General features: G+C 36.5%; 3 protein-coding genes across 3 annotated transcripts; 1 reads left to right on the forward strand and 2 right to left on the reverse strand.

The window, feature by feature from the left end:
• Positions 1-17: 17 nt before the first annotated feature.
• On the forward strand, positions 18-4,821 carry LOC137742356 (adenylyltransferase and sulfurtransferase MOCS3-like). Its single transcript, XM_068482206.1, has 11 exons — positions 18-456; positions 1,126-1,218; positions 1,338-1,393; positions 1,624-1,688; positions 2,362-2,436; positions 2,604-2,682; positions 2,935-2,973; positions 3,107-3,215; positions 3,485-3,603; positions 4,044-4,160; positions 4,263-4,821. Exons 1-11 carry the CDS (start codon positions 192-194, stop codon positions 4,653-4,655), a joined length of 1,410 nt encoding a protein of 469 aa, XP_068338307.1. The 5' UTR covers positions 18-191; the 3' UTR covers positions 4,656-4,821.
• A 14,574-nt stretch (positions 4,822-19,395) lies between these two features.
• On the reverse strand, positions 19,396-22,524 carry LOC137743917 (endoglucanase 11-like). The gene is made up of 5 exons (XM_068483845.1): positions 22,321-22,524; positions 21,910-22,122; positions 21,541-21,741; positions 21,087-21,341; positions 19,396-20,201 (listed from the first exon to the last, which is right to left on the reverse strand). Exons 1-5 carry the CDS (start codon positions 22,522-22,524, stop codon positions 19,545-19,547), a joined length of 1,530 nt encoding a protein of 509 aa, XP_068339946.1. The 3' UTR covers positions 19,396-19,544.
• A 2,332-nt stretch (positions 22,525-24,856) lies between these two features.
• LOC137742007 (small ubiquitin-related modifier 1) lies at positions 24,857-26,026 on the reverse strand. Its single transcript, XM_068481738.1, has 3 exons — positions 25,805-26,026; positions 25,220-25,369; positions 24,857-25,137 (listed from the first exon to the last, which is right to left on the reverse strand). Exons 1-3 carry the CDS (start codon positions 25,883-25,885, stop codon positions 25,072-25,074), a joined length of 297 nt encoding a protein of 98 aa, XP_068337839.1. The 5' UTR covers positions 25,886-26,026; the 3' UTR covers positions 24,857-25,071.
• Between the last annotated feature and the right edge of the window lie 730 nt (positions 26,027-26,756).

Genomic DNA, 26,756 nt, shown 5'->3' on the forward strand with positions numbered 1-26,756 from the left:
TTGGATGATAACGGCGTCAAGGGAGTGACGGTTTGAACAAACGAGTGAAATGACAAGATTGCCCCTCGTAAGTGAAACATCGACAAAAGCCGCAAAGAGGCGCGCGGCTGCGACCGTCTCTTCCAAACCTCAAAAGCTCCCTGCTCGGCTCAGCTTTTACTCTCTGGGACTGTTACTGCGACTGCGACTCCATGGATCACGGCGGCGGCGAGGCCTCTGCGATTCTTCGCCAGCTCGAAGACTTGAAGGCCAGTAAGAGCGAAATAGAGCGTCAAATCTCAGCCCTCGAAGCTCGGTTCCAAGAGATTGCCCTTCAGCAGCCCAACGGCAGCGTTTCCAATGGCTGTTGTCCTCCCACTATCCCGTCCGTTGGTTCCGGCTACGGCCACGATTTGTCGCCTCAGATGATTTACCGCTACAGTCGCCACCTCTTGCTCCCTTCTTTCGGAGTCCAAGGTATAATTTTATGAGTCCCTGTCTCTGTGTATATGTTTATTTTATATGTATATGTATTTATGTATACATGTATGGCATGCATATGTTGCAAAGTTATAATCTTTATAAATTATGCCTAATTAGGATTTAGAATTGTCCAAAAGAGCTCACTTCTAATAGTAATTTTTGTGGGTAATTTCTTTTTGCATTTTTGGTAATACAAAGAAGTTAATTCTCGTTTGGTATCTACGATTGGATTGGAACGGATAATCCATTATATATGTATATTAAAGGTGGATTACAGGTAGCGGTGAATGATTTTACATTTTGTGGGATTTAAAGGGGATTAGACACGAAGGAAACTTATCCATTGTAATTCCACCATTTTGGGGGATTGGAATGGATAAGTTTACTTAATTAGCAATCCATCTTCTACGTTGAAGTTGGACACAAATTTTTTATTTTTTCGGTCACCATACCTGTTGAATTAGTGGGTTATGTGATCCTATCCAATCCTAGACTCTAAATGGGGCTTCTTGTGAAAAAATAAAAGTTGAGGCATTGAGATGAAAGAATGATTTTTGAGCTTTTGTAATTCATATAACACCTATGTAAACGATGAGATGATTTTTGCATCTTTTTTAATGGCTTAGATTTTCTAATTGGACTCTTATATCCTGATTGACTCAGGGCAGTCAAAGCTCTTAAAGTCATCGATTTTGGTGGTCGGAGCCGGAGGATTAGGCTCCCCTGTTCTGCTGTATCTTGCAGCCTCTGGTGTTGGTAATGTTTCCGGCTAATTGGGATTTTAACAATGCCTACTATAGATATTGTCTTTATGATGATTTGATACCATGAAACTGAAATTGAACTCTTCTGCTTTTTGGGAACTGAATCTTTAGGCCGATTGGGGGTCGTTGATCATGATGTGGTTGAGCTCAATAATATGCACAGACAGGTACAATTTGGAAATCATGTTCCTACTCTTGTTCTTCATATTGTTGACTTTATGTCGTGTATTTAATGGTATATAAGATAGCAATGCTAACTGGTAAAGCTCAGTTAATTTACTATTGTGATGCAGACTTAGTGCGCTTTGTTAAGCGGAGTTTGTGTGTGCGCAAATGTATGTGGATATTTTTTCGCTTTATATTGAACGAATTTTTACTGTTTCCTTTCCTATTTCAGATTATCCACACTGAAAGTTTTATTGGTCAGCCAAAAGTGAAATCTGCTGCAGCTGCTTGTCATTCGTATGTCTCTCTTTTGGGAATATTTTTCAGTGCTTAAAAGAATGACCTATATTGGAGTAGTATTGCAAATGATATACTGGCCATTGATTTCTATCAAATTCTGTTTGTGGGCTTCTATTAACACTCAGAATATACAATACACCAGCACTAAGTTTTTTTTCAACAAACTTCCAACTTTACCCTTGTCTATTGCGTAAACCCAGCAAAATCCCTTCGCCACCCCTCTGAGAACTAGAGAGGGAGAGGAGGGACTATTTAATGGTTGCTTTGGAGGTAGGTGGCTGTGGACTGGGGCGTATCTACTCTGTCGCAGAAGGGTATGCAAAGTTGATAAGAAAAACCGCCAAACCTATGCATTTCTTTGAAAGTTTTTTTTCAAACCAGGGTCCCACCCCCATCACCCACATCAAGATAACGAATGTAGCTCCGCCACTGGCTGTGAGGATGGGGAAGGAAGGGCTGCCATTGGGTGGAGGGTTCAGGGGTTGGGGAAGGGAGGCTGCATGGGGGATGTAGCTTACTTTTTCAATGTTTTTTCAATACAGGCCAGGTCAACACAGTCAATTGCTGGGTTCTAACTTCTAATAGACAAACTCCTGTTTTTTATTTGGTTGAAAAAACTCCTGTTTACTATAGTTATTTTGCGTCATTCTAACATGGATTCATGTCCCAGGATTAACTCCACTATTCAGGTTGTGGAGTACCAAGAACCACTACGTACATCCAATGCTTTGGAAATTATGAGCAAGTATCCTTGAAGATTTTCAATTTTTTAAAATCTTTTGTTCCTTTATCGTAATTCAGAGATACACTTTTACAATCTTATATATTTATTATTGGTCCCAAATTGCTGAAATATAGCGTCATCCTTTTATTTTGAAGAAAATATAGCGTCATCCTTAACTCATCTCTAAGATATGATATAATAGTAGATGCAACAGATAATGCTCCTAGTCGTTACATGATTAACGATTGTTGTGTGGTGTTAGGGAAGGTAAATTGGCTCCTTGTGATGATGTTACGAAGGCACTCTGTGTTACCTTTTTTATTTACCAGCTCATGGTTTTCATACTTGCAACATATATATATATATATATATATATGTATGTATGTATGTATATATATTGTATGGATATGTAGGTTGTTCTTGCATTGTTTTAACTTTCCATTTACTCATTTATTCAAATTTCTCCACTTATTCAATTTTCTCCACTAAGTACTAATGGGTACTGATATACTCTTACAGCCTCTTGTATCTGGTGCTGCAGTGGGATTAGAAGGGCAGGTATGTTGTGTAGAAAGCTTATTTGGTTCATTTGTAATATATGATTTTGTATAATGAGGTAGTATAAATTGTCATTTGCAGTATTTTATCATGTTAAAGTTTCCAAGTATTTACTCCAAATATATTTGTGCAGCTCACGGTTTTCAATTATAATGGTGGTCCATGCTATCGATGCCTATTTCCAACTCCACCACCTACAACCGCATGTCAAAGATGTTCTGACGCTGGTGTCCTAGGAGTTGGTATGTCAATAAATTGTTTTTATTAAAAAATCATGGAATATAAAGTTCTGGAAAACTACCTATTAACAATCCCAGTCTGCTGCTGTACAAGGTGAAATGTTCTACAAAGAGAAGTAGTTTGATAACTTGTATGGTGGTTAGGAGGAAAATTTGGTAATCCGGAGTTTAATCATCATTAATTTCTTGTTTGATTTAAAATATCTCACTTAGTATTTTCATTCCTTGCTTGAGAAACCAAGTCCCTGTTTCTTACTACTCAATTATTTCAGTTCCAGGTGTCATCGGCTGTCTCCAAGCCCTAGAAGCTATTAAGATTGCAAGTGCAGTTGGAGAACCACTCTCAGAACGCATGCTTTTATTTGATGCATTGTCAGGACGGATACGTAATGTATGCTTCATCTTAGTATCGCTGAAATCCAGTAGACTTTAATTTGCTTTGAGTTTATGAATGCATTAGTCTTAGAACAAGAATTGTTGAAGCCATATGGCTTTGCATGTACGTAATCAATGTCACCTCAGTATGTTAGTTATTTAGGCTTTTGGTCCAGTGGACCCCCTACACAATGACCATTCGCCCTTCCCTTCCCCTAAACACCTCTCCATTCTTTGGATATTGGATTACATGTTCGATTTCAGGTCGATTGTGCCTAACTTTTAATAAGGAGTTAGTTACCATCCTACTACGTGGATTTGCTTTCTTGAAATCTGGATTTGTTTTCTTTTAGAACTGAAAATGAATAATTAGCTTCACAGTTGACATTTCACGTTTATCAGATATGGCTTATCTGTCTGTTGGTGTGCATTTTAGAAATTTTCTTTGTATTCCAGGTTAAGATTCGAGGAAGGTCACCGCAGTGCGTAGTGTGCGGTGTGAAAGCACCATTCTCTAAGCAGCAATTTCAAGAATTTGATTATGAAAACTTCACTCATTCTCCACTGACTCCGGTAAAATTTGTCTCACAATTTGTCTCTTTTAAAGTGTCTGATTTTAAATGTATGCTTGGATTGAGAACTGGTATTAACAATCACGCTATTTATTCAATACAGTTACCTTTGAAGTTGAACTTACTTCAGCCAGACTCCAGAATAAACAGTAAAGAGTACAAGGAGAAACTAGTTAGTGGCGAGGCACATGTTTTGGTCGACGTTCGTCCAGAACATCACTTCAAGATTGTTTCTCTGCCGAATTCCTTAAACATCCCGCTCCCACGATTGGAGGCTCGGTTGCCGGAAATAACTTCAGCCTTAAAGGAAAAGGAAGACTATCGGGGTACTGATTCTGGTTCAGGTGGGCAAGTATATGTAATATGTAGAAGGGGTAACGATTCTCAAAGGGCTGTTCAGTATCTCCAGAAGATGGGTTTCACATCGGCCAAAGACATCATCGGAGGACTGGAGGGCTGGGCGCATGAGGTCGATCCAAGCGTCCCTACTTATTAGTAGGAGTTGATTAGTTTTGGAACTTGTGTACTGTATACCCTTTTTTGGTCTTTCCGTTCTGAGTTTGCAGGTATACGTCTTGATATAGAGTATTTATTTTGGGTATTAGTGTTGCATTTTCATGTACGTACACACGAAGGGATAATTCGGATTAAGATTTTGGTCATGTTAATTTCCACTTAAACAAGCCATTTTACTCTTTCTTTATGTGCAATTGGGAATATTTTTCTCTCTTCTTTTCAACTTATAATCCTAAGGCTACTTCCAATCGATAGGTGAGAAATTCTAAAATTTAGCCTTGAATTTTCAACTCTTCATCTATAGTTTGGGTTAATGAGTTTTTTTCTCAGATGGTAATGGACTTATAATTCTCACCCCCAACTTTATAACTTGTTAAACTTTTGTATTTCTTTTAATATTTTTTTTGTTTTGCTAATAATTTTGTAATTAGTTTTCTATAATCTATATTTTATTTTTACAAATGCTTTTATTTAAAAAATTCAAATACCTAAAAATACAATTTTTGGTAGTGAAATATGAAAAAATCGAATTTTTATGAATCATTGACAAATGGCTGGATATTTATAGAGTTTTGGATGAGTTCTTGTGTTGGATATTATTTGGATAAATTAATAATATTATTTTGACCATCATGTTTAAATATGAGGCGTTGAATTTTTTTTAATACCGTTAAAATTGATTAAATTGGATTTGAGCAGTTAAATTTAGAAATGATGTAGCTTGTCGTGACTCACCGGTCAAAACCCAAGGGGAGCAACAGTCAATGGATGGCAGTGACTCGTGCATCTTAGCCGTAGAAAATGAGCTTGTTGTAAGTCCACCCGCACCGAATTTCCTGTGACGCGCGGGCTCGCCATTCTCCTCGCTTCGTGTGTTGCTGCAGCTCGCTGAGCACTCCTCTCTTGCATTTCTTATCCATTTGAGGTGGATGCAAGACCCAAATACCCACCCCAAAACTCAAGCTCCTATATTTCCCTCCCAAAATGAATTTCTTGGAGATGGCTGGACCCAAAATTTGGATTTTCCTGTTGGAGACAGCCCAAGGGAATTATTAAAATTAAAGTGCAAATTAGACAAAAGAGTCGGGCCAAACTTTATTCCCGATTCGCTTGCGAGACTTCGAATGGTTAAAAATTAACTGCTCACACAATGTCATGTCATGAACCACTTACACAATACCATGTCATAAACCACTCACATAATGTCATGTCTGCATGAGCATAAAATTTCACCTCGGACAAAACTACAAGGAAAAGAAATTTATTCTTGTATATGTAAACCCAACCCAATAGTAAACGGATGTATCAGTGTCTAAATAGTTAAATTGTGATGGTCAAAATTTAGTCACGCAAATTCAAACGTCCCTTAATTTTATCTCATACACTTGTACATTATGAACCCGCCTCCTAAGTTTAGGTGATTTTTTTCTTCTTTTTTTTTTTTTTTTTTCTCAACAGTTCCGCTAATCAATTCAAGTACATGACATTAATAAGAGAGGGTCGATTTGGATTGAAGATCGGTCGTGTTGTAGTCGGATTTCTATTAACCAAAAGATCTAGGTGAATTTTTAAAGTTTTGTTTTTTTTAGGATGTTGATATTTTTACACTAAGGGGAATGGGAGTTCAGCTAAGTCATATAATGGGTAGCCTAATTTGGTATCGAATTCGTTATCCACCAGATTCGAACCTAAGACCTCTCACTTCCAAGTGAAGAGGAATACCATTAGACCGTAATACTGAGTGACGTGAATTTTTGAAGTTTAATAGAAGGTTTTCCATGAGATACGGTTCAATTTGGTTCTTGGAATGGAACTTTGGAAGAGAAATGCCATGCACGTTCCTAGAAGATTCTTAAACTTGGTGCTTATAATCTAATTAAAGAGTAATGTTATTCATACCATATTTTTGTACCATATTCCTATATCATCTTAGGTGACATCTGATGTGGACAGCCACATCATTTGAAAAATTTGCAAAACCCAAGAAAATGAAGAAGAAAGACTCTTCATATACCACAATCATTATTTAATTAACTAGTTTTTCTTAGTTATTAGTTTATTAAATAATGAACTAAATTTAAAAATCTGATTAATTCAAATGATGTGGTTGTCCACATCAAATGTCACCTAAGATGGTATGAAAATGTGGTACAAAAACATGGTACGAATAACATTACTCATTAAATGATGATTGTGGTATATGAGGAATCTTTCTCCTTCATTTCCTTGGGTTTTGCAAATTTTTCAAATGATGTGGCTGTCCGCATCAGATGTCACCTAAGGTGGTATAGAAATGTGGTACAAAAACATGGTATGAATAGCATTACTCCTAATTAAATAACAAAATACATATTGATCGCTTAAAAGGAAACTAATCATCAATATAGGATCAACACCAAGGGGCACGTACATAGACAAATAAATTGCATGCATGCATGGCTTGATCATACTCTTACAAACATCATTAAAAACATGAAAGCCCTATCTATTTCCATGCATGGAACTGCAATATGAACCAAAACTCCAAATTAATTACCAAACTAACTCTCCTGGCACACAGGCCTTCAGAAGGGAGAGGTGACCAAACTAAGAGTACACGATTACGTACTAACAATTTGAAAATTTAAGAACTTTACTGCTCCACAAATGGGGGTGGATGAGGGCGCGGCGGCCATGGTCGTTTAGGAGGAAAAGGAAACGGAGGGCGCGGCGGCCATGGTCTTCTAGAAGGAAAAGGATACGGAAGGCGCGGCCCTGGAGGCAAGTCCGGTTCCGCATAGCCACACATGCCATACAAGCAACGCACACCATAAGGGCACCTATTTCCACATCTCCCACAATTAAATGGGCTAATATTGGTATTACTGCAAAAACCACCACAGCATTGCCAACTAAACGGGCATCTGATTCCACACAACCCACAATTGTAGACATCGGAGCTGACGTCAACACAACGATCTCTACAGCACCGCCATCTTTGCCGAAACGGATCCGGCCATTTTTCCGAAAACTCTTCCTTCCTACGACATACCCAGGGCCGGCCCCGGCACCCTCGTGGCCATGGTGAGCGTGGCCAGTTCGTTGTTATTTTTTTCAGCCACGGTGACGTGGATGCACCGGCAGCAGCAGTTGTGCTGGTATTGGAATAATGCCCTTGGATTGTGCTCACTAAAAGCGATAGCAATAGTAGAAGTGTTGAAACGATCACAAATTGAATTTTGGAAACCAGCATCGTCTAGGGTTTTGAAGAGGGAGGGGACTTTATTGTGATATATATACACGTAATTAACACATGTACCTGTACGTTTTAATTTAATTAATTAATGTGATTAGTTAGTTATTTCTTGTTGTAGAATTAATTAAGGGCGGTCTTGACTTAACAGAGATCATGCTTTCCTTACATGGTTTACGATTTGAGGATTTTTGTAGTGAGTTATGGACGGTGGATGCTGTTCATGTGGAGAGACAAACAATTTCGTGAGATATCAACGAGGTTTTCATTAGCTTTATGTATTTCTGGGGGCTACTCTATTATCAAATTGAAGTGATTAGAGTGGGCCAAATGGCGTGACAGAGAGCAAACCGGTAAGCTTCATTTTGCTTGCTAGCTGGCCTCATATATATCATATGTTAGAGACCTCATGCACATGAAGGTCCGATTACGTATATACTATGGAGCTTGAACGTACACACTTTTGCACAACTTTTGGACGAATAGGGGGGAAATGCCCTCGAACATATATGAGATTGAGATGGGACTGAAAGAATTACAGAGGAAAAGGACAAAACAAATGCTAAAATATGGAGCAGAGGGCTATATATAAGTATGTCGTAGTTATACAAAATCTTAATTATCTAAACTACTTATTAATAAAATCCTCTTCGTCAAAGACAATTCGATCTTATATCACAAAATAAAATCATGAGCAATAATGTAATTTTACACAAACTAAGTTTTGCTGATTTTTCCATCTTTCACCCACGTATCATTATAGTATATTTCTAATTTTGAAAAGTAAAATAAAAATATAAACCTCTCTTCACTCCAACTTTTTCTCTCACTCCCCCACATTTCTCTCCAACTTCTCTCTCTCCCATATATTTTCCAATATAAAAAAAGCTTATTTACACGCAAAATGTATGGGCTTAGGCTAGTAATAAGCTAACTAAACTCAATTAGGTTAGGCTCACGTAAGTTAATATTCCCTCTCAAAATAGTGCATAAATACGATCAAAGTCTAACTTATAGAGTGAGTATGATAGACTTTGCTAGACACAACTTTGTAACAATATCTGCCAGTTGATCCTCACAGAGCAAACAGTGAACAAATTAATTAGCTTCCAATTTATTTTTTGATAAAATGTCTCTTTACTTTAACATGTTTAGGCCGATCAATCATGTTGAACTAAATTGTGAACAATGTAAATCGCAACCTTGTTACCACAATTCAACTGCGTAAACTTTTGAGGTATAAATCCCAACTGAAAGTCAATTCCAAATCCATACAAACCGCAAATGTCACGTGCATACCTTAAAGCTTAGCCTCAATGCTTTATCTATCAACAATCTTTTGCTTCTTGCTTCACTAGATAACAAGATTGCCTCCAATTACAAATGTGAATTAACCTGAAGTTGAACACCTGTCAATGATTGAGCATGCCCAATCTGCATTCCTATATCCAAAAACATCTAAGTGAGCATGCTTTAAATACACAAGTCGTTTACACGATGCGGACATCAAGTATCTCAAAAATCATCAATAACACTATTATGTTTAGTATCAGGAGTATGTATAAATTAACTAACGACTGTGGAGTAAAAAAAAAAAAAAAATCAAAAGTTCAGAAAACGACACGTAGACCTTTTTCTGAAGAAGACAAAATTGTTCTTATTAAATGTACAGGACACACAAATATTCTCACATGTAACTCAATATCTGGAGGCTCGAGCAGCTAATTATGACTATACCAAGCTCCCCTACTAGTGGCATGGAAAAGTCAAAGGCATTAAAGATATGATTAATCATCAAAACTATCTTTAATACATTCTTGATTGAAGATCAACTCAAACAAGTAAGGAATACTCACCACAATCAATGATGCTTACCAAATAATCCCAAGATACTATCTCATAATTAATATATTGGGATAATTCTTTCCTTATCCATCTTACGGATGACACACCTTGGCCAGTGGGAAGCCACCATGTATAGGCAAAATCCTAACCCTCTGGCCACCTCCCTATAAGTACCTCATCTGTTTATGGTAAACTTTTGCTACGCAATAGAAGCCCTAAACTCTTTCTCTTTTCAGAGAAACTGACTTAGGAATCAGATATCCATTGGCCAAACCTCCATCCTCAACCCCCCCCCCCCCCCCCCAAAAAAAACTATATGAGCGTGTGAGGCTTTGACCTTGATCAAAGGTGTTTGTTATTTTGTTAATACAAATTCGTCAAAACTGAAGACAATTGATTTTTGCTACCACACTTACTATAGGCAATATCTGGTATGGTGGGAGCCAAGTATATATATTAGCCTTCCAACAACAAGCTAGCTAGTACTATTCCTACTCATGTAGCCTGTGATTTATCTCAATAGATGTATTAGTATGTTTACAAGCAAGCATCTCGATCCATGTCAATAACTCCATCATATACTTTCGCTGAGACAAGAAAATACTTTGTGATTCTGAACAACTCAATCTCCAAAAAATACTTTAAGACTGAGATCATTCATCTCAAATTGTGAGACAAATATGTTTGTAGTGCACCTCTTTGTTCAAAATTATATCAACATAAACGATCAAAGCAGTTCTTGATTTCTTCAATTTGCACACATGATTCTGTAAATAGATTTATTAAGCTTTTTATTGATCATCCATCTCTTACTAGTACAAAAACATGTTTGCGCGACGATAAACACAAGACGTCGCGCAAGTGGTATTTGCGCGACGAAGAGCGTCGCGTAAAACTGTTTTGCGCGACGAAGGTACACCTACGTCACGCAAAATAGTTTTGTGCGACACCTTGCTTCGTCATGCAAATATCACTTGCACGACGTCTTGTGTTTATTGGCGCACAAGATTTTGGCTACAAACCAAGAATGTTTTACCGCTTTTTTCCAACTTTGCGCGACGCAGGTTCACTACGTCGAGCAAAGTCATCACGAAAATGTCCCTTTTTGTCTTTCTTTCCAGTGTTCTAACACAAGTCAAAAGCTCCATAGCTGCCTTCCCCTCATCCTCTCCTGCAGACCTCCATAGCCGCCTGATCACACTCAGGTGATTTAAAAACCTCTATGTTATTCATCCATTTTTTTTTATCTATATGATTGTATTGAAATTTTGGTTAATATTACCCAATATATTGAAAATTTTCATCTTTTTTGTTCTTATCATGCATATATGATTGAGGATAAATACTCAATTTGGTAAATACCCAACATATTGAAAAATTTGATCTCCTGTTGATGATGGATGTGTAGCACAAAGGGACTCCTTCTCTAACGTGAGGGTAAATACTCAGTTTAGTGATCCCCCTGTTGTTGCACCTACACTAGAAAACTCTAACGTATTATCCGAAGGCCAAATTAATGACTCTATCCTGAGAATTGAGAGGAAACGCAAGGTATATTTGTTCGGTTAACTTTAGTATAATAGTATATTTTCTCAACCAAGGACTTAACCAGTTGCACCTTGTAGAGTGAAGAAGCGAGAATCGCTAAAGAAGTTGAAGCTCATGAGTTGCGGATCCACAAGGAGCTGGAGAAACAAGAAATTCTGAGGAGAAAGGTTCTATTTTTAAGTCCTAAACAATTGTTTCTGAAGCATAGCGATTAATATGCTGATATTTTGATTTTTCTGTTTATAGACGAAAAGAAAAGAGAGGTTGATGCGTGAGAGGCAACGCAAGGAAGAGAGATTAAAACGTGAGCAAAAACGTGAAATTGAACAAAGGGAAAACTTTTCATTTTATAGCTTAATACAATCATAAATTAAATTCACTTCAAATCATCATAAATTAAATTCACTTGAAAAAATCTTGAAAATTAACGTGATTGCAAATAATGGGCTCTTTTGAGTTTGCGTAACTCAATTAAACAAAAAAACAATAGCATGACATACTTAAGGCCCTACAACACATAATGCACAGAAACAAATAAAACTAAGCAACCACTACACCGCTAAAAGCTTATTCACAAGATCTCTTTAAATACAACATAGGGTAATGTATTGTTATCCTATATTTCTTTCCAAGTAGACCAAAAATGTACACATCCAAAGGGAAACAAAATATGTACAAAACGTTTGCATGCTTCGAATGACATGGCAAACTTACACAGGACCACGCTTCTATAGCACCCACATTGCTCAGAACAGAAGACGCATGTAATGCCATTTACCTCAGCACCTTCATCCATATATCATATATATATATATCTATGCCAACACAAATCTAATTTGGCACTTTCTTTCCTTCTCTGTCTATTGCAATCCGAAATCAAGATATCAAATTAAGCTACTTATATTAGTGTGTTCAAGTTCAACATGGGAGGGCATATTTTTCTTCTCCGCGCTTTCTCCTCAAGGTCAAGGTCCACGATTTTGAAGTCATTAGCTGCATGTCATTACACAACCAACCAGGTAGGTTATAGTTTCATCACTAATTTGGTTCATAAATAATGAATGATTGATCCATATGTTTTAGGTCAAGTAACTAATTAATTGTGTGATAATTGATTTTTCTCTGATTTATTCAATCTTACGATTTTATTTTAGAAAGTATGCGGAGAAATGTGAAAATCACTTTTTAGTATTTCAATATTCTCCAGTTTATTGTACTATGTCCCAAATTCAAACATAAATTAACGATACAATTCGAATTAAGAGAAAAAATAACCTACGAATCCGAATTTGATAACATTGATTTGGTGGTGATATTTGTACTATGATTGAGTGAATCGGTTGGAAATGGAACTCTTTCTTTGATCAATGTTGGAATTCGGACTTGATTGCTATGCTATCTGAAATTTCAATGAAGAGATATAGGAGCCAAGGGAGAAAGGGAGAGCACCACCACGGCCACGCAGGTATAGAAGAGAGAGCACCTTCTACGGCTGAGGAGTTCAAGAGAGTGGCGGAGGAGAAGCGGAAGGCAGAGGAGAAGCTGAAGGTGGCGGAGCAAGGTGTGGCCAGCCAGACAGCGGACAAGGCATACGATGGGACAGAGGAAGCTATCTTGGGTGACTCTAACGTTGAATCTGTCAAGAACAGGTACAAGGAACATGAGCCCGGGGCTGACTACAGAAGGAGGCCACAGGACGACTAAAACATTTTTTTTGGGTCTAATTTATGGTTAGTTTGATATTACTGTGTTTTTTTTTTTAAATTGTTTCTGCTGTGATATGACAATAAATTGCTGTAAAATAAAGTTGTTGAGTGTTTGGTAAACTTCTTTTTTTTTTTTTTTTGTTAAAAGTGTTTTTAACAAAAAAAAAAAAAAAAAAAAAATAGTGTCTGAATGTTTGATAAATTTTTATATAAATTGTTGTGAATGTGTGAAATGGCTAAAAATTATATGTATTTAATGTGACATAATAATTGTCAAAGAGAATAATGTAGGAGCAATAATTACAATTTTGTAAAATATGAGTACTATGCTTTGATAAAAATAAAAAAAACATTTTTTTAAGCATGGTGTGGAGTCAAAAATAATTTCAGAAGATGAAACATGGATTTTCGGACAATAATGACAAGATTATCCTCGAGGCACATCGAAATTCTCACGTGCATGCAACAATTAATAACGGCTCAATCAAGGAAGAGTCAAAGGTGATCAATCATTCCTTATCAATTCCTTATTGATTTTATTCAAAAGGTAACTCCCAAAACTTCCTATTTAAATTAGGAATAATTACTATGTTAGTTGCAAGATATTATTTCAAATAATATCTTGCAATTATTCACCTATTACCACCAAATATGGTTGGCCACTCTCCATCTAAAGGGTTGACCACTCTCTTATAAATACCATTTTTATCCCACTAAAATGTTAAGTCATTCGCTATCCGCAAACTCCTAAATACATTCTTTTCAGAATTCTAACATTAGCATCAGAGATTCTTCGGCCAAAGCTCAGCCAAAACCCCTCCCACATTCATCGTGGGCGTGTGACCCTTTTGACCTTAATCTTAAGTGTGATTATTTTGCAAGTGCCTTTTCATAAAAAGAGAAGATGACTGAAATTTGCATCCACAAATTGGTGCTTTCATTGAGAGTTTGATTCACATGCTCGAAGAAGACTCTTGCATTCAAAGTTTCTCTTTTCTCGTTCATACATAAATTTTTCATACATTCTTGTTCCTAGAATTTTTTAATTCTTTGAACATATGTAGGAGAAAAGTACAATGGTGGAAATTCGGAAACCACGACGAACAGAAATTCCTTCGTTCAAAGATCCAGATCAAATGATGGAGATTGTGATTAGCTACACCACGATGATCCACGAGACTCAGCACGGTGGCAAAAGGGGTAACTTTGCCACCACGGGGTGCCACCACCATGGCAGCCATGTTACAAAATTCAAGAAGATGATTCAAAGGATATGAATTGAACAGAATTGAGAACATATCGAAGAGCGACAGTTCCATGACGGTAACGGTGAGCCACTTGAAATGTGGGCTGCAAGCCTTCGACAACACCTAGGTTTTGGAGGGGGATTTCTTTTGCACGACTAATATTAGTTAAAAGTCTATTTAGGGTTTCTTTTGCACCACAATAGTTTCATGATTTTTTTATTAGGGTTCAAAGTTTGAATCCAAGTCTTGATCGAAATGGGAATGGGAGAACCAATTTCAGTTAAATTATCTTCCTTTTTTAATTTTCCAGATTTTTTTTTTTCAGTTTTATTTATCTTTAATATTAGTTAAAATCCACATAAGCATCCATGTCATTTAATGAATAAATAAGAACCCTTAGATGTCATGTAATCAAAAGGCTTAAAAAGAGTCTAAAAGTATTTGTAAAAATCTTTGTCGCTTAATCCTATCCCATATTTATATTATACAATACTATATTTATTAATATAATTTATAGGGATCGGGGACCCCTATAACCATAACCAAATAATATTTTCAGTTTTTCCCCATATCTGAAATATAACCGAATTTTCATCCCCAAATCCGTTTCATTCGGACGATTATCCACGGGTATCGGGTTTAACCGTTTAAATTGCCATTGCTACTTGCACACCCTTAAAGCCGACCCTACTAAAAATTGTTGGTTTAAAGATTTAGAGCTTGAAAGACGACTATCAGTGAAAATTAACTTCAATATTCGTTCCCCCTAATGGATGTTCATTATCAAAGATTTAGATTCATTATCTGAAATGTTTTAGAAGATTGATGCCACTATTAAAAAAAACATTGTATTCAAGTTCCTGTTTTGTTTATATGAAGTGGGATATTTACTGATATGACGAAAAGAATACATATATGTTGGAGGATAGGGTGCATTTATGTGGGTCTTAATAAAAATCTTGTTAGAGATTTCAACTCAATCAAAAGAAAAAGAGTGTCCTGCAACAAATGACAGAGTTATACCATCCTCCAAAATAAGGTAAGTGATTACATCCGAAGGTTCCTCAAACCAAATCGTTGATCTAAAGTTAGACCCAATTGTGCCAGTCTATGAGCAACCTTGTTTGCCTCCATCAGGTGTAGGCGAGCTTTGTTTGGGGAATTGTATGCATAAAATAGCGAGCATCATTCACCACATGTCCAAAACTTCGTATAAACCATTATGAATGTCAACAAATTTTACACCGTGATTTCCTAGGCTAATAGTGCACAAATTACGTTCACCTAAGTACATATGTTTCAATAACACACAAACCCAAAATTTCACATAACCAACCCCCCCACCCCCTCCCCCCCCCCCCCCCCCCCCCCAAAACCACCACACACACACATATAACCCAATTAGACAAATTAAAATTTCCTGTAAAATTAAATTGAGAGACAAATACATACGTTTCCTTTAATTTTCTTCCAATTCAATCACAAATCTACAAAAATCAAACTTAATTAATTACACAACTAAACAAAAAGTATTTAACAAATAAAAAAACCTTAAATTAATTGGGAGAGGGAGAGTGAGAGATGGGTGATGAGGATGGTATGAGAAGGGTGTAAGATGTGTGTGAGAGAGAGCAGATTTGCAGAGCACGGAGAACAGCGCGCAGGGGGGAAGAAGAAAGAAAGGAGAAAGAGAAAAAGAAGGCTGCATGGCCTGTTTTAATGAACTAGATTTTGCTCGACGAATAACAACGCTGTCAAGCAAAAAAGTGTCGGTGGGTTTTTTGACAGGTCATCATGGAACTTTGCCGACACGTATAACACTTTACCCGACAAAATCTTTCATCGGGCAACATTCCAAAAGCCGATGAACTGGTTTTTCGTCGAGCAAAGGGTGACACAATACAATATGCGTCCCTGACAAACTTACTTTGCCTGAAGAACTTTACTTTACCCTTCGAATTTCATCACGCAAAATCCTTAACAAAAACTTAAACGTTGACCAAGTTTGTCCGATCAAATTTTGTATCTTCATCGGACGAAATTATGTCTCACTCATGCATTTGTCGAACACCTTACGTGCATGAATTAGTTACTACCCAAATGACACAGGGGTCATCAAAGGTGCTTCCCACCAATTTTTGGTCGTTGGCATGTTGACTTCAAGGTGGATCTGTCACTAAATCATAATCTATACTCTCTTTTTTCACATTTGCTAGATTAATCTATCATTCACCCCTTGATGCGATAGTTAATTAGTATTTATTATATTAACCTTTTTGGTATCTGACGCGTTAATTTAATATTATATATTTTACTATATTCTTCGTATGTTTTGGTAATTATTTTGATAAAATTTTGATACTTTGCTTTGTATTTTCAATATAGGACATTCGACTTCCCTTGGAGCAAAACATGACCAAACGGACGAATTTTGGAGTGATTCAAATTGGAGGACGTTCGTGTTTCCCTTGGTGTGTTTGTATCAAAATTTGGGATTTTTCTACCAAACAGTTATTTTCTGGCAATGGAGTAAAGAAGTGCATGTTGGAGGAAAGTGACGTTTATGTGCTTAATTGTGATTTTTGGAGCCCGAGATGACCTTTGATGGGTTTGTGGGCTTCTGGAGAAGTGTTCAAAATATTCCAAGCTTTAAATCTAGCTATATTGGGCTGGTTTTGGGGCAGATATGAGTCCAAAACGTGGCTGTGCAGATTTAGAGCGAATTTTACCATTTAATTTAGGGTTATGTTTCCTATTTTATTTTAATTTATTTAGTTTCCTAGTCTTGATGGAAGACCTTTTATTAGGAGGATTTAATTTAGTAGGATAAATAAGCTTGGCCGGCCCTATTTTTCTCTTCTTCTCTGTGCAATATTGGGAGAGGAAATTGGCCAAGCGTAGAGATTTTCAGACTTTTACATTTAAGGTGTTTTCGATCTTTTATTATTTCATTACAATTTATGTTGATTTTAGTTATGAATATGCGTAACTAATTTCCTTTTTGATAGGGTGAAGCCACGAGCCTTAACAGAAATAAATAGTTTTTTTTTTAATTTGCTTATGATATTATGCATGCAAGTTTTGAATTGTTAATCACCGGTTTAAATTATCTAGTGTCTTGATGATTCGTGACCATTAGGATATTTATAAAAGTAATTTGATGCAATTTTGGTTGGAGGTCGGTCCCTGAAATTGACGAAGGCTGCTTGTTGTTAATATGTGCAAGTTCACTTAGGATGAATACCACGTCATGAATACCACGACTTAAGGGTTACATGGTTTTTCAAAAGGTTTCACAGAACTTAATGAGTCATATATGTTTATATTTGATATGAATACCACAGACTAGGCTCGGCCCAGGCCCAGTGCGGGCAGGGAGATCGTCCAATGCCCAAAAAAATTGGGGGCACAAAAATTATTAGGATGGTATATTATATATGTTTTTATAAGAGTATAAATTTATAAAATTTGGTTTAATGAAAAAGAAATTTAACTCGAACTAGTGGTTTTGTTGTTTAAAATTAATGAGAAGGTTTCAGGTTCAAAACACCATGTGTGCTTATTTAGATTCCAATATTTTAAAATTTTCTTTTCATAACATTATAAATTTATAAAATTTGGCTAAATGATCAAGAAGTTTAATTATAAGCAATGGTTTTTGTTGTTTAAAATTAACGAGAGGTCTTAAGTTCGAAATGCTATGTGCATGCTTATTTTTTTCAATTTTTTACAAATTTTTGTTTGGTTGTTAATTTATTTACTAGCTAGTAGTTATGTAGTTGCTATTTTTAAACATCCATTCCAATTCAAGTCTAATATTCAACAAAGAGTAACGCGTAGACTAATTTTTTAAACCAAATTTGTGAATAATATTACGTGTCATCAAAATGTTTAATTTAGTGTTCATTCATTACTTATACATATCTTTAAAGACTCGAAAATATTATTATATTTTTAGTCTTATATTAATGAGGTTAGTAAATAAGAAAAAATACCTCATGATTTATACAAAAGCACTTTAAAAGTTCAGATGGAAAACAAAACTTATAATCTATCTACTTGTAAACCCGAAGTTTTTTGGTTTCCTTCTCTCAATACAAAATAAATTTGTTATTCCGTGTTTTTAAATTATTGAGTTTGAAGTGCTTTCTAAATATAATTTTATCGATGTCTTACGTGTAAAAACAAATATTTTTTTTATATGAAGTGATGGCACATTTTTTAGCGTCGCCCCGGGCCTTAAAAATCTCTGGACCGGCCCTGCCATAGACAAATTGCATGTTTGATATACGTTCTATATTGGGGGTTCAAGTAGGAATATATTAGGAAAACCTAACCTTCGAAATATGCATTTATAAGTCATAAATAATTGGGAGAACTATATATGATTGATAAGGTGACGGCGAAATCCTAATGCTTTCATAATTTGACTTCTAAAAACTATTTCCTTTTCCTCATCTTTAATATTGCAAATTGTTTACTCTCATTTATTAATTTTGTTTTTATTAAATTAGATCATAAAATCAATCATCACAAATCTTTGCTTTACAATAATTAACTGAAATTTCGTTTGATACGAATTATTTAAGAATCCTTGTGGAGAACGACCTTGTTAGAAACATTTATACTACAATATCCTTGTCATTCTTGCAAGTATTATAGGTGTTTTTAACCCTTTTGTGTGTGTGGTAAAAATCCTATCAGTGCCTCATGTAAATGACTAAAATGGGGTACAGAACCTCTACGGATCCTATGGACCTCCGTACCATCACTCACCTCCCCTTACCTCTCCCACAACATATTTTTCTAACCTTCAACCCCTCCCATTTTCTTCTACTTCTTTTCTTTCTCTACGGTTCTGCTTCGTCGATCGCTGTCAGAGAAAAAGGCAACGATGTTGAGGAGAAATAGAAATAGTGAGAAAGTTAAAGAGGAAGAGTGATCTCAGCCTGCACGATTTTACGTGAAGAGATTATTTGGTCTGCATAATTCAGATGGTTTGAATCCGAAAAGGATCATGTTCCACTAAAATGTGTTCACAAAATTACTCATCAATAGAAAAGTAAGAGTGTGGATAGAAAGGAAAATTGGTCAACTTAATTGTTGTCTGTCAAAATAAAAGTTCATTAATTTATTCCTCATTGTATTTCTTTCTTTTGCATAATAATTATACATTTTTTCCAAGTACTATGATTATACATTGATTTAGGACTGTATATATGGTGATTTGTTTATCAAAATTATAAGCCCAATTGAAAGACATTTTCATACATACACATCCTATTAACTAACTAGCTTGAAGCTATTAATGATTGATTAAGCCACATATAATCACCTTTTAATCTATCCAATTTAGCAAGAACCCCAACTAATGTTGCAGTATTGTAAGTGCATGCCTCAGTCTGCATGTAATTCCACCTCTCGTCCCTGAATCCATCGTTCCCATCGGGCCCACCAACCAGTGCCCCAACAAGCACGTTAGGGTTTGGACCCTGCTTCCCATACCAGCTATCGTACCCCTGAGTGCACCCAATGAAACCCTTGTTCTTCTTATACGAATCAATGGATGCTCCTCTGTGGTGCACCCTTTGAGGGTATTTTGGTCCATACCCAACCAAGTAGCTCATGGCCATTGGATTGGACCCCAGAATGTAATCAACCTGTGATTTGGCAAAAGATAAGATTTCTTGTGGGCTCACCTGTCCTTTGTCGCAAGTAAGATTCTCATGAGTGGCTTGGAGATAATCAGTGTATGTTGTGAGTAGAAACGCTGCGTTTGAGACGTATTGCATGTTGTTCCATTGGCGGATATACAACAAGCCTCCTGGGGTGCGTTGCACGTTGGCTACGTTGTTTCTGTCAAGGCAAGCACACATGTAAAACTCTGCTTTTGAACGATACTGTTGCAGTATTTGCATGTGTTGCTTGTGTTTCTCTTCCTTTAGCAACTGAAAAAAGAAAACGTATGTGAGAGTTAAGGAATTGAAACAAACAAACTAAATATTTGTTAATTTACAAATCAGACAGTTCATCACATGACTGATGCTAGAGGTGAGTTCTAATAAAGATTTGAGACACACTAGTGGTAGTAGAATGTTGTGCGTTGTATGGTGTGAATAAAAAAGTTTACTTAAATTTAGAGAAAGAATAATGCTTGAATTCCTCTTGGAGGAATGAACTCATTCCTACACTTGCAAATAACGTATTTTCAACCTAAAAATTTCATAATCAGAACCATGTCAATCTCTAGATACGTTATTTATAAGTGGAAGAATGAGCTCATTCCCCAATAAGGGAATGCAAGTATTATCCTTAGAGAAGGATGTTAAGTTCAGTCAACGTAACGGTGGGTAGCTTTGAGGGACTCTTCGGAATGACTTTTGAAATAACTGAAAGCGCTTTTGATAATGTATGGGGAAAAAATTCAAAGTGCTCTTGAGTTAAGAAAGGCGGCATTTGAAGTGCTTTCAACAATTAAGCACTTGTTTTTATTATATCTTTTTAATAATGCATTTCAAGTGCTTCTTCATGAATCGCATGCATTTCATGAAATTTTTGATGTGCTTCTAATAGAAGTTATTTCACTAGAAGCACTTATGAGCAGGAGTATTTTGTAAACAAGTAAGTTCAAACAAATCTTGAGTCAATGATGCATTAATTATGTGGTCGATGACTTGATTTGAAACTATGTAGTATGATAGTTGATAAATTGTAGGTCTCACAATGCACCATCGGCTACAATCCACTACGCGCCTAACCTAGTATAGTTCTATTTACCAATGAGATGGAAATTAAAGAGAATTAGACAGGTGATCAAGTTTGAGTTTATGTACCATTGAAGCAATGATTTGAACACCAGCATACTTAACATCCCAGCTAAACTCTTTGATGGCCCAAGTAGTGCCCCCAAGAGACTGGCCATTGTTCAAAGCATAGTTCAAATAATCCTCATTCTGTGTGGCTTTGTACAACCACAAAGCTGCCCAGAGCAACTCATCCATGTAACCACTCCAAGATGTGTAGTGCCCCTTCACCACTCCAATACTCTCGTCATATTTACCTCTATATTTGTCACCAAACTCAAACAACTGCCAACAAATCCAATTCCCATATTAATTATATGTTAAATACATTGAATAAATTTATATCAAAGATTTAAGAGTACGTATTTATTTAACCAAAACCATTGTACTTTGGTAACCAGTACACCAACCCTTGCATAGTTGTATATCAACCTTGCATATATTTCTGTATATATATCGTTATCAGACTATTTAAATATGTTACCTGTTGTGCATGGTGTAAAAGTAGGCCAGAGTAATGTGGGTTGGTTTTCCTAAATACAATAGCAGCCGCTGCCATTGCCGCCGCAGTCTCACCAGCAATATCTGACCCGGGGTGGTTCTCATCGACCTTGTAGGCTTGTCGAGACGTTGTCATGTCCTCCGGCCTTTGCCAACAGTAGTGATCCGTCGATCCATCTCCCACCTAACAATCATAGACTCGTATGGTAAATTTATTGACCGACCCAAGCTATTGACAGTCTAACGTATTAGAAATTATCATATGACAATGTTGTCAACCACATTTAAATCAAAGTTTAATAACATGTCAGACTGAGACTTTTCAACAGTTTTATTTCATTATTACTATTACCTCAGCCCACAAAACATTTGGGTGAGTATGAGCCTTGATGAAATAATCAGTCCCCCATTTGATAGCTTCTAAGGCATGATTGTACTCTCCAGCATCCTCTATTTGTTTGCCGTACTCAATTACACCCCAAGACAGCATTGTTATGGTAAAAGCCATTGGCAGACCAAATTTCACATTGTCACCTGCATCATAGTACCCTCCCACCAAGTCCACCTGAAAAACATACGTGAATACGCCAGACGAAGTACATCACATCAAACACATGCATACATAATTATGATTTATGTTTTTGCTTTTATACAAGCAATATTGGGATAATCAAATTCAGAACCTCGAATGAATGCTAACTAGCTGAGCTACAAACACGATGTATATGATTGATGAATTATGATGATAAAATGGATAACTGACCCCTTGTTCTAGGCCATCGTCAAGGCCGGAATGGTGACGCCAGGTGACCCGTTGGTTGTGGGGCAAGCGGCCGGAACGTTGGGACTCGAAGTAGAGGAGACTCTTGGAGAGAGCTTCGCCGTAGTCGAAGGACTGAGTCTGAGACAAGGAAAAGAGTGCGAAAATGGAGAGTAGAGAAAGCCATTGGACAATACCTTGCTTCATGTCCTCCGTAATATTATTGTGTTTCTCACTCTCTTCTCTTCCTACCCCTCCCACAGGCCCCTATTTATAGTTATACTCCTGCTCAGTCAGTGTGGGGCCAAGACCACGCGAGCTTAATAAATGGATTCCCCCATTGATTGGTTAATCACAAATTACCCCAAAAAGGCTACAATCCATAGTAAAAGTATTCAAAAATATTTAGACATGTTATACCAGAATTTAGTTGGCAAATACAAAAATTAATGAAAAATGTTTCAAAACTTTAAGTTTTAAGGATAAGAACAAAATAAAAGGTAAACTGAATAATATCAGGATTGACTTTTTAGTGTAAAAATAAGGTTTTTCGTTAAATAAACAGTACTGGAAGCTTTTGGTTAAAATTCCCTTAGCAAATGACCACAATTTTTATACAACGGTACATTTACACTAAGAGGTGAGTAAATAAATAACTATAATTTATAAGCCATTATATTTACAAGATTTTGGTTGGGCGTGAAAAAAATGTACAGACTCGTCAAATGAAAAAAGTTATAGTTGTGTCCACGAATGTGTCGGCGATTCTGCAGCACATATTACACTACGTCTTATAAGATGAAACTCATTTCTATCAATAGTTTCACGTTATCTGTAAAAAAATTCCTGAAGAAGAAAAAACAGACCAATTGAGCTTTACTCTGGACTTGAAATTGACTAAATACATATCGAGTGCTCCCACGCGAAATCAGATTTCCCTAATCAATGTTTTTGACCAAATTCAGGTAATAATATCTGGCATAATTTTGCTCCAAATAGTAATTATGTGGGCCCATGTAAGGTTGATCAAACGGCTAGGAGAAATTAGACAACCCCAAATATTTTCTTGGCCAGATTTTAGCTGCATAGCCTTTCTGTATACGGAATGATATCTGGTTTTATAAAGATGTTGGCTGGGCATTTTTAAATTTGAAAAGCCAGCGTATTCTACAATTTTTATTATTGAATAATTTTAAGAGGGTATTAATTGAAATGTGCAATTAAATTCATATTTTTTCTATTTTCTGTTTTGATAGATAGACACATTTATGTTGAGTGCAGAAATAAATTAGTATCCACTCTGGATCCCTGTATCTAGAGCCTACGGACCGAGAAATCAATACTCAATTTTAATCTTACGGCGCCCTTAACCATCCTATTGATTCACTTCACAAAGATTAAAAAATTTGAACAGTCCAGATCTCTCTTTTGAAAGCTCTGGATCTGTCAGTCTGTGAGTTCCGATCATGACTAGATCTCATTCCACGATGTGGCTACGTTGCTTTTAAACAACAGGGTGTTTATAAGTGGGATGACTTTGGTATGTTTTAACATTTTTTTTTTTTTTTTTTTGATATTAATGCAGATGTTTGTTTTTTATTGTCATTTGACGAGTCCCGACTACATCAATTTTTCACCCAAAGTGGTTCTATTCAAACTCAACCAAGATTTAGTCTCAATGGCGTCACCATCACAGTCCGTCCACCCAGTTAGATGCAGCCACTCTCAACCCCTTAATTTTGGAAAGAATCGATGGTCGTAAGCTGGTAGACGTGGTACAGAGAGTTGCAGAGATGGAAGTTCATATATATTTCAATGTTGAACAGAAAGTGTGTTTGAGTCCTTAACGCGAATTCTTGATAAACGTCAAACAAGTCAAACATACCAAGCAAATGCAGTAAGTTAAACAAGAGAACTACAAAAACACTCAAATTTAAGTGCTCGTTTTGGTGTCCAGTAATCGAATGGATTGGCTAACTCCTTGTACTTCACGGAATGTCGAAGAAAGAAATGAGATAAATTGTTTCCTTCATGTCTGATCACCTCCACCTTCAACATACCTTGAACTTCATGAGTTATCCAATCCACTTCAAACCTAGGAACCTAACAGACCCCTAACATCCTAAGATGACCTGACCACCAGAGAAGCTTAGACAGGACAAACTGGTTCCTAATGCAAATACCACTTCATCAACGTCAACGATGACACATTTTTGTGTCACAATGTTGTTGATTTTTAATGTGATTCATGCTATTGTATCCAAAACCAACACTACTCCCCCACGACGATCATCCTCAAGATTCAGCACGCAAATGACACGTCAAGCAACAATTTCATCTTGACAAGTCAATTGACAGCCAAGGATTTGTTATAGAGAGATCTCAAAATGCATCCATCTGCTCCCTCATGATCAAACTTTAACCATTATTCACAAATGTGTAGACCACCATTCAGGACACACGAAAAAAAATACAAGTCGCATGAAGAACAGCCAGATATTAGTGCTAAGAATAAAAAGAATAGGCCACACAGAGAGAATGTAAAGCAGAAGCCATACCTCATATACTTTGAAACCATACCACCATACTCATTACACACACAATTGCCAGGTATTGACAAACATCTAGCAATAAAGCTTAAATACGACTACTAGTGTTGATAGATACTAAAAGTTCAAACATCAGCCTTCGCGATAGTTTAAAGTCTACATATACTTAGCTCCTACTAGGAAAACAACCTTACATATTCATTGATTAGGCAAAAGAACCTCCAGTTTGATGCAGCATTGCATCTATTTCATCCCCATCTTCCATTTCCAACTGCAGGAGAAGAACAATAATCAGTCAGAACTCAAAAAATTCACACACATACTGACATATCGGGAGAGATAAAGAACCGAACCTCATCAGGGGTCTGCTCGGCTCTCAGACGACGGCCATCAAACAGGAATGCAATAGAGTTGAATTCCACCGACTGTCTGTCGCAGTAAGCGTTCATAAGCTTCTTCAGTTGGGTACTTCTCTTGATCCTGAAAAACACTTCATTCCCATCCTACATAACCAAAACCAATATATTTCCAGCATTAACAATAATTCACATACAACGTGCACCAAAGTATCCATTGTCATCAAACTTTACAATCGCATATAGTAAAATTCCAAAAATTTGTAAAGTAAAAGGAGATAACATTTCAGGCTGATATCAAAATTCCTCTTCCATACAACAATCTATAATCTCAAAATTGTTGAGAAATTAAGGTCAATTTAGGGTTTATTGAACAGTAATTTCAGGCACAACCATAAAAAAATAAATCAAAGGTAAGACAGACATCAAACACAGGAAAAAACAAAACATGCTTCATTAAACATTCAAAAAAAAAAAAAAAAAACAATTTTGTAGGGTATGTTCTCATCACGATTAACACATAATTTCCATAAACAAAACAAAACCTAGAATGAGGTGGGGGTGGGATTAGAGAAAGGGGACCTGGCCCTTGACTTTGAGGTTGATGTGGGCGGACTGATCGGTGGGCTTCTTGTCCTCCTCCTGGTTCGTGACACCTGACATTCTTCCTTGCTTCTCTGTGTGATCCGAGTGCAGAGGGAGACTATGTGTGTTCAAGTCTTCTGAGACGGAGACCAAGAGACCTACCACCACTTCAACTCTTGGACTCGATGAAAACAAAGTGGGTGCCTTGTGCCTTCCCCTCCCCTCTTTTTCTCTCTCTGCACCCCACTTACACAACCCCACCCAAATTTTCCACTTTTCAAGGATGTTACTGTACGACATCCAATAGTGACACCGTCGTACATTACTCGACCCATTTCGTTCAACCTTACATATTCATTTGGGCTAAGGCTCATCTTAGATTAATCTCTCAAATGGGCTCTTGTTAGGTTTGGATTGGAATGCTTCTAGTCTCTAGGTAAAGGAATCATACAGTTAAGTCTCACTCGTTCACACATGAAAACAAATGTACGGAACTCTAAATCCAATTGCTTTAAAGGCCTATTAAACATATATGTTTGTTTTTGTATCTTTGGCTTCTTTATCGGTGTCTAATTCGCGTAAGGTGATTTGCAACACCAATTTTCAAATTTTGAGGGATTGACATTTTTCATATGCTCATATGTGATCGGTTATTTGGTCCAACATCTCTGGCTTCTTTATAGTAATTAAATTTTTTTTGCTAGATTAGATATTGATTCTAGTTTTCATATCAATTGAAAATAAAAATTCGTAACTAATAATCTCATATCACTCGTCTCTCTACAAAATTTAAAAGTTTACTTATGTAAATTGGTTAAACACTTTAATTTGAAAATAGAAAATTCCTTAATTTTTTTTTTCTAAATCATCATTATCCTCATTCAAAGGTTTGAAGCCTAAAAAACTTGAAATGGAAAGCAACCAATATAAGGGATATTATTAAAAAGTA

The sequence above is a fragment of the Pyrus communis genome, chromosome 8 (genome assembly GCF_963583255.1).
Source record: "Pyrus communis chromosome 8, drPyrComm1.1, whole genome shotgun sequence".
Classification (NCBI taxonomy): Eukaryota; Viridiplantae; Streptophyta; class Magnoliopsida; order Rosales; family Rosaceae; genus Pyrus; species Pyrus communis.